At 43.0% G+C, this 8,893-nt stretch overlaps 1 protein-coding gene and 1 pseudogene across 1 annotated transcript; both read right to left on the reverse strand.

Annotated features, from left to right (window-relative positions):
• On the reverse strand, positions 1–951 carry LOC101604128 (olfactory receptor 2AG2-like). Its single transcript, XM_004650708.2, has one exon. The coding sequence runs from the start codon at positions 949–951 to the stop codon at positions 1–3; it is 951 nt and encodes a 316-aa protein (XP_004650765.1).
• A 6,997-nt stretch (positions 952–7,948) lies between these two features.
• On the reverse strand, positions 7,949–8,893 carry LOC101603838 (annotated as a pseudogene).

Raw genomic sequence — 8,893 nt, forward strand, 5'->3', positions numbered from 1 at the left:
TTAAAGAATAGGATGTGCTGGTAGAATATATCTCCCCAGGACCCTCCTCAAAGCTCCAATAACTTCCTTATTCCTCAGGCTGTAGATGAGGGGGTTCAAAGCTGGGGTGACAATTGTGTAGAAAACCGAGATGATATTGTCTTGCTTGGGATTGTGAAAGTTGCTGGGCAGGACGTACATGAATGTGGCTGCCCCGTAAAACATCCCAACCACAGTCAGGTGGGAGCAGCAGGTGACAAAGGCTTTCTTCCTTCCTTCATTTGAGGGCATGTGGAGCACACTGAACAGAATTAAAGTGTATGAGGCAATGATGGCAGAGAGGGGAAGCAAAAGGAATGTCACGCCTGTCACATAAACCATGAACTCATATTTGGAAGTGTCTTCACAGGACAGTTTCAGCAAAGGCAGGATCTCACAAAGCAGGTGTCTGATTTTCCGGGACATGCAGAAAGGGAAGTGCATGGTGTACATGGTGTGACTGACTGCAGTCAGAGATGCCAGTGTCCATGACATTGTCACCATGAGCCAGCAGACCCTTGGACTCATGTAGATCATATAGTTCAGAGGATGACAAATGGCCACATACCTGTCATAGGCCATGAAGGCAAGAAGAAGGTCCTCTGCACTACCCAGCATCAGTGCCAGGGCCATCTGAAGGGCACAGCCCCCAAAGGAGATGGTGTCGTCTCTGAGCAGAAAATCCACGACAGCCTTGGGAGTGACGACCGAAGTGAAGAGGAGGTCCATGAGAGAGAGCTGCCTGAGCAGGAGGTACATGGGCACATGGAGCCGGGCATCCATTGTGATGACCAGGAGCAGCAGTCCATTGCTGGTCAGGGCCAACAGGTACAGGGCTGTGACTGTGGCACAGAGCAGCTCAGGAGAGCCACTGCCATTCAGAATCCCCACCAAGATGAAGCCACTGGCCCAGGAGGAGTTCCAGAGCTCCATTCTTTGTAGCTTCTTTACTTGCCTAGGAATAGACAGATTCTCAGTGAAAGCATTTAGGGGGAATTCTACCTACCTTTGAATTGCCTCAGGCCATGGAAGAGTATCCAGGAGGGATCCCATGAAATTTCTGTTCCTGATGTTAGCTATGTCATATGAGGTTTGGCTATATGACTTTTTAGATGAATTTTGATAAAACATGGGTAACAGAGCATGTCAAAAATTGCTCATCGGGCTGGAGAGATGGCTTAGCTGTTAAACGCTTGCCTATAAAGCCTAAGGACCCCGGTTCGAGGCTCGGTTCCCCAGGTCCCACGTTAGCCAGATGCACAAGGGGGCGCACACGTCTGGAGTTCGTTTGCAGAGGCTGGAGGCCCTGGCGCGCCCATTCTCTCTCTCTCTCCCTCTATCTGTCTCTCTCTCTGTGTCTGTTGCTCTCAAATAAATAAATAAAAAATTTAAAAAAAATTGCTCATCATGGAGAATTTCCTTCATGTAAGGAACAATAGCACATAAGCCAGATGAAAGTTTCTCTCTCTCTCTCTCTTTCACTCTTCTCTCATATGAAATAAAGACATGGAACATTGGTTTAATATCTAGCAGTTTTTATACTTAAAATAAATTTGAGATTTCAATTCAGTTTTTAATTCATTAATATTATTATACATGTATAGAATGCATTTTAAACATAATGTCTCCCATTAATTTTCTTTTTTATTTATTTATTTATTTATTTATTTATTTATTTATTTATTTATTTGAGAGCGACAGACACAGAGAGAAAGACAGGTAGAAGGAGAGAGAGAGAATGGGCGCACCAGGGCTTCCAGCCTCTGCAAACGAACTCCAGATGCGTGCGCCCCCTTGTGCATCTGGCTAACGTGGGACCTGGGGAACCGAGCCTCGAACCGGGGTTCTTAGGCTTCACAGGCAAGCGCTTAACCGCTAAGCCATCTCTCCAGCCCTCCCATTAATTTTCTACACACCAGTACCTTCTTTTTCCAAGCTAATTTATTTCCTACTTTGGGGTTTGTGGGGTGGGGGGGCAGCAGGAGAGACTTATTGAATTTAATTAGAGTTGCTTTGCATGAGCAATGGTAGGAGGCTTTTTGGTACAACACATGCAAGTTACCAGTGACTATACCACTGAAGAAAAGGTCTCCCCCACTTTCCAGAAACTCTTAACTGCCAACAACTCCTCAGATAGGAATGGGGTTCTCATGCCCTTTTCCACTGCCCATGACAGTGTTTAATATTGAACATGTCTTGTGTAGGTGCCCACAGCTGTTGTGAGCCCATGAATGCAATGGCCATGTCCTATTTTGACGACAGCACTTCAACCTGTCCTATAGCTCTCTCATCCTTCCTGCTCCCCCTTTCACAATGGTCACTGAGCCTTGGAGGGAGTTATATAGGTATCTAATTTAGAAGGCCAGTTATTCTCAGCTCTGATCCATGAGACTTGATTCATTTTTAAAATTGTATTTGAGAGCTTTTGTCATTTTCCCTTACATTTCTCCAAATGTGTTTGATGACTTCTGGTACTTTTTTTTCATGGTTTCTTCAACAGAGGAAACTCTGGGCTTGTGAGCCACTTGATGCCTTATCTTCAACTATCATTACCCTCAGTTGGGAGCACTGCCACTCTGCTAGAGAGGAAAAGGAATTTTGGGACAATTTGAGTGGTTATGTGAAGTTTTTTGGTGACTTACATGTTTTAGTGGCTAACTGATAGCAGCAGTGAAAAAGGAGTTTGCTTATTTAACAGTTAAAAAAATAAGATATATACTCAGGAGAAAGCAAGGGAAATCAAATTGATGGGACTAGTGTGGCCATAGAAATTGTTTCTGTTTTGGTAGGGTATATTATTAAAAAGGTGAGATTCACAAAAGGAGGCATCATAGGAAAGCCCCAGGGCGATGCCACTGAGGGTGACTCAGAGCAGCTTTCTACGCCTGGAGTGTTGATTTCTCTACATCACGAAGCATGGCGATGCCAGAAATGATGCTGATTCTACCGAGCCCTGGATCTGGAGGTCAGCACTAATGAAGCGGTTGAGGAGGGATGGACATAGGATGAGAAGGGGCAGTAAACATGCATGTAGCCTGCTCTCTATCAGTCTTTCACATCTGGTTTGAAGACGTGAGTTTCCCTTCAGCAGACATGAGGATATTACACCACTGTATTTATGCTTCTCTGTCATTTCCATTTTTTCCACTAACATGACCACTCCAGCTATTAGAGTTGGGGCTTTTTTGGTGGGATCATGAAAACTCGAGGTTGGAAGTTCCATATGATCTACTTCCTTCATTCACTTAGTCAAAACTTACTACATACCTGCAATGTAACAGGTGTCATTCTTGATTGTACAGCATTTTCAGAGATGTGAGAAACTCCATTTGAATACCCATACCACCAAATACTGATGATTGATAGGGGAATAAAAATACCACACACTATGAGCATGTTCGTGTAGGTTTCAGGAATGATTGCTTGAGGAAGCAGTATGCAAGCTGGAGGCAGAGGATACAGGAGCCGTTCAGTCTAAAATGTCAAACCGTAACCAAATGAGAGAGGTGAGAGAGCACCTCTGAGGTGGAACTCTAGATACAGTACACAGATGCTCTGCCTCTCCTTTCTCTACCGTGAACTCTGTGCAAAGAACCAGCTAAGGAAATACCGTCTTTAAGAAAATTCTCATCATTCATGGGGATTTGACTGTCATCCCCTTGTGTCATGGTTACAAAGCTATAGTCAAAAACAATGACTAGAAGACTTTCTTATTGGCAGCAAACAGACAAGTTCAAGGCCAATTTTGAATACAGGGGAAAATAAGTGACTGCAAATGCTCTTGAGTTGGTTGAATTAAAGATGGGTAGAGGGCTGGAGAAATGGCTTAGTGGTTAAGTGCTTGCCTGTGAAGCCTAAGGACCCTAGTTCGAGGCTCTATTCCCCAGGACCCATGTAAGCCAGATGCACAAGGTGGTGCATGCATCTGGAGTTCATTTGCAGTGGCTGGAAGCCCTGGTGCACCCATTCTCTATCTATCGCCTCTTTCTCTCAAATAAATAAATAAATAAATAAATAAATAAATAAATATAAACAAAAAAATTTAAAAAATAAAGATGATGGATTTAAAAAATAAGAAGTAAGTAATTAGCAGATCACATGGCTCTGTACTGCAGTGCCAAGGTTTTGACAGTATCAAAGGGGAGAACATATCAGGGCTGAAGTAAAGTGGTGTGACCGGTACCCTACATCCTACTTACCTGCCCTTCCTTAAGAAAGACTCACGTGTCCCTTCCTTATCTGTTCATCGTCCATCACCTCTACATGCTTAGGAGAAAGGCCTGGCAATCACGGAGATGGCAGAAGGAAAGTCCATTTACAGAGGACTGCTGATGGTAATGGAAGCCTCACACCCCAAGCTGTCCACAGAGGCTGAGACAAACACAAGGGCTGTGCTATACATCATGGAAACGGTCAGGGGAAATTAAGGAGGTAACAATAGAGCTTTGGAAACCTGTTTACATAAGTTTTTCCTCTGTGTCATTACTTAATATATTTAAAGTTTTGAACCAATTTGAATTGGTTTTGATGGGGAGTTTTTAATGTTAAACAAGCATACACAGGAGAGGAACTTCAACAGAGGCAGCAAAGGTCCTATATGATTTGGGGTTCACATCAGAATCTAGGAGTGCAGGAGGACCCATGTGTACCAAAAGTAAGTACTGGAAGTTTTACCAGGCACCCAGGATTCTTTTAACTCCAGCCTATCCATGGTACACAAGGGTTGCAAGTGCCCTCATACATACAAGTTAGGTGTCTATATTGTAGTGAGAGAGTCTGAGAAACTACAGAATCTCAGACGAAAACCAGCAAGGTCTTAGTCCTGTATTTTCGTACTCAAAGCCTTCACACACATTGTCGAAAATTAGACACAGAGCCCTTACCTCCAAAGCAAAAAGCCCAGCTTCTCAATGATACAACTTGCCCTGGGATTCTTATGGAATATGAAGAGGCTAAAGATGCTAACAAAAGGAGAAGTTGAATCTTCTACAGCCTTGAATGGACTTGTTAATGTGGCTGTCACTTGGATCAGAGAGCAAAGGTTCTTTCAGTCGCTGTCATTGTCAGTTCTCTGGAAGGAGATGGAAGGCAATGATCACCTGAGAATGTAGCCAGGAATCTTGTGAGGAGAGGCCAAGTCACTTAGGATCTTTTCTCCATGTAGGAAAGTTTTGGGGAGTTTGGCAGTGATTCAGGCTGAATTTTTGAGCCCAACAACTCACATTTTAATACTTCCTCTCCTCTTGAGGTCCATGATATAAGAAAAACATAGTTAGAATTTCAGGGAATGGGTATGGGCGAAGGAACCAACCACTGTCTGGTCTTCCTGTCCTTGGGGCAGCAGCTCAACCCAGCCTTAATCAGGGAGATGCTCACAGTCTCCTCCTCCCAGGTGACGTGAGCACCCTTGAAAATGCTGCTCTTGGAAACTCGATGTTAATGAATCCTCCCAGGTACATTTCCCTGGCCTGCCATTTCTGCAGTTTCCCCGTTAGTTGGCTCTGGGTCCTAAGGGCTTGTTCTGCCCCACAAGGTCTTGCTCAGGAGCTCCTGGACTAGAGATGGTGGCCAAAGCAGCAAGCGACCCTTGTCTGGCTTCTGCCTGGTTAGAAAGGGTGTCTCATGGCCTCTGTGAGGCTCCCAATGTCCACCTCTTTCCTGTACCTCTTGTCTCATCATCAACTGCAGAAAGTTGCCAAGTACATCTGCTAATACAAGGCTTTCTTTCAATGACACTGATTATGAGCATTTCCATGCTGTTTCAGGTCTCTGATGCTCATTTCTATAATGTCATGCATGTGCTCTTGTTGGCACGTGCCTACATGGTCTGTGACCAGAGAGCTCAGCTTCTGAGAGCTCTGGAATCATGCATAGCTCCTGCTTCTGTCTGTCACCAGCATGGATTATCTCTTACCCCATTTTTTACTTCTACACCTCTTTCCTCAGTCTTCCTTTAGTTACTTATTTCACCAATAAATTCTGGAAAACTGCTTCTTGAGTTTTCTTATCTTTTTATCTTTAATAAATTATATATACTTCATTTTATAATTATAAAAAGAATAATGCAAAAAATAGCATACAAGTACAACTGAGTAAATGTGTTTTTTTAATTAGGTACCATAACTCAAAAGAGGCATATTTATTAGATTTATACCAGTATAATGAAAGACATGAGAAAATTTCTTCAAAACAAATACAAGCTGTGCTGGGAATGCAATTCATTACCTGAGTATATGGCTCAGTGCTAGAAGACTTGTCTATCATGTCAAAGGTCCTGCATTCAATACCTAGTACCACAAAACTATTATAGGCTTATTTTGATCTCCAGTGCATGGTTTCTTTGGCCTGTCTTCCTTCCTTCCTTCTTTCCTTCCTTCCTTCCTTCCTTCCTTCCTTCCTTCCTTCCTTCCTTCCTTCCTTCCTTCCTTCCTTCCTCTCTTGCTATACTTCACAGTTGAAGGGGAAATAAAGACCTTCCATGACAAAGATAAATTAATGGATTTTGTGACCATTAGACTAGAATTGAAAAAAAATTGCTTAAGGGTGTCTTAATTTAGAGGAGAAAAACTTTGACAAACACCATCACTAAAATGTGAATAAGCTTGGTGTGGTGGTACACACCTTTAATCCCAGCACTTTGTGGGCAGAGGTAGGAGGATCGCTGAGTTCAAGGATAGAAATTCCAAAATATTATAGATCTACCCACAAGAAAGAGGAAAGCATCAAATATTACCAATATTGTAAACAATTCAAGGGAAAATGATCAGCAAAATACACCCACAACTACCAGAAGAAAACCAGCAAAAAGGACAGGACCAGGTACATAGCACTTGCAGCCCGGAATGTAAATAATGAGGAACAGACTGGCTGAGGTGAAAGAGAAGACCCAACAAAACACTGTAAGAGACACATCTCACCTGTGTGGACATAAGACTGTAAGGATGAAACATCAAATTCCAAGCAACCAGGATCCAGAAGCCATCAGGAGGAGATAGATTAACCAAACAGACTTAAAATGTGTTAGAGAAAGTTCAATACTATATGTTAACCTGGGGAGCAGTCTGTCGCAGTATGGAAATGTGCACCAAGTGGTGGAACCACTTACAAGGATTGACGACTGCACTGCATCAGGCATAAGAGGTTCTACCACCAAGCAAGCAGAGTGAAGAGTCTTTGCCAGCTCTTCATCTCAGGAGATGTCTAATGTATCAAAAAATTTCATCCAAAAGACCTGAAAGTCAGAATAGACACTTAGATATACCTGGCCTACAAAGTTATGAATGGCTCTTTTTTCCTTTAGTCATCAGGTAGATTAAAAACAATGAAATTACCAAAACATGTTAGAATTTGCAGAAGTTGTATGTGGGTAGAACCTGTATGGATTACAGTCTGGGGTTCCTCAAAATGACCATGTGATTCAGCTAGCCTATTTCTAGGTGTGTATCTGGAAATGAAGTCGGCATACAAGAGAGGAGTACACATCTGCTCATTGATGAACTTCACAGTAGCCATAATTTGGAGTCAGCCTAAATGCCAGTCAATAACACACTGTTAGAGAACATGATACATAAGCCATAAGCCACAGTGCCCAGCTGTGAAGAATGAGGTTCTCTCAGTGTCATGGCTATAGAGTCAGAAGATGCTATGTTTTCATATGTGGGAACAAAAGATGATTTCAAAGTAAAAATATTAAAGGGGGCTGAAGGAAAGCAGGGAGAAGTTTCAAGGGCAGGTGGGCATGATCAATGTACAATATATTCCTGAAATGAAACTCATTGAATCTACTTGTGTAATTGTTACAATAATTAATAAATGTGAAGAAAATAAATAAAAATTTTAAAATGAAGTTAAAAGGTATAAGCATGGAATAAATGTGGGAAAAGATGGCATGAAACCTGTTTTTTCCACATCTCTACAATGGTCATCACAATCACATTATATGTAGAAAACTACTATTTTGCAATATTCTCCTGGGTTCCCCTTTCACATCCCTGTTCCTCAGTCTATAAATGATGGGGTTCAGCATGGGAGTCACTGCTGTGTAAAACACAGAAATCATTTTATCCCTTTCATTCATTATCTTGGAGTTTGGTCTCATGTAGACAAATATTGCTGAGCCATAGAAGAGACCAACAACAATGAGATGAGACCCACAGGTGGAGAAGATCTTGAGCCTCCCCTCTCCAGACTGCATCTGGATCACCGTGGAGATGATATTCCAGTAGGAGATGAGGATGAGGGAGACAGGTGCCAGGAGTATGACCACACCCATTGCAAAGATGGCCATTTCTATGCTGTAAGTGTCTGCTGAAGCCAGCTTCAGGAGGGCAGGTGGTTCACAGAAAAAATGGTTTATGATGTTGTTTCCTCAGTAAGGAAGACACAACGTGACTGTGGTGTCCACCAGAGACACAAATGCTCCACTGGCCCAGGACCCAGCAGGCAGCTGGACACAAACCCCGTGTGTCATGATGGTGGAGTAGTGCAGCGGTTTGCAGACAGCCACGTACCAGTCGTAGGACATCACAGCTAGGAGTGCACACTCTGTACAGCCAACCAGGAGTAAGATGACCATCTGTACTGAGAATCCAGCAAACAATATGTTCTTCTTCTTCACTAGGAAATGGACCAGCACCTGGGGGACTGTGGTGGTAAAAAAGCCGAGATCAATAAACGACGGGTTTTTTAGGGGAAAGTACATGGGTGTGTAGAGCCTAGAGTCAGTGTGGATGAGCATAATGATTGGCAGTTTCCCCAGCAAAGTGAGCAGGTAGATGGCCAGGAAGAGGGAGAAGAGGAAGACTTGGGTGTGCAGGTCCTATAAGAGGTGCAGGAAGATGAATTCTGTCACAGAGGTGTGGTTCTCCTCTCCCAT

Source organism: Jaculus jaculus, chromosome 3 (assembly GCF_020740685.1).
Source record: "Jaculus jaculus isolate mJacJac1 chromosome 3, mJacJac1.mat.Y.cur, whole genome shotgun sequence".
In the NCBI taxonomy this organism is placed as follows: Eukaryota; Metazoa; Chordata; class Mammalia; order Rodentia; family Dipodidae; genus Jaculus; species Jaculus jaculus.

What these genes read in the sequence shown, in the direction of transcription:
- LOC101604128 (XM_004650708.2), bottom strand. Translation starts at nt 951, where the DNA reads ATGGAGCTCTGGAACTCCTCCTGGGCCAGTGGCTTCATCTTGGTGGGG.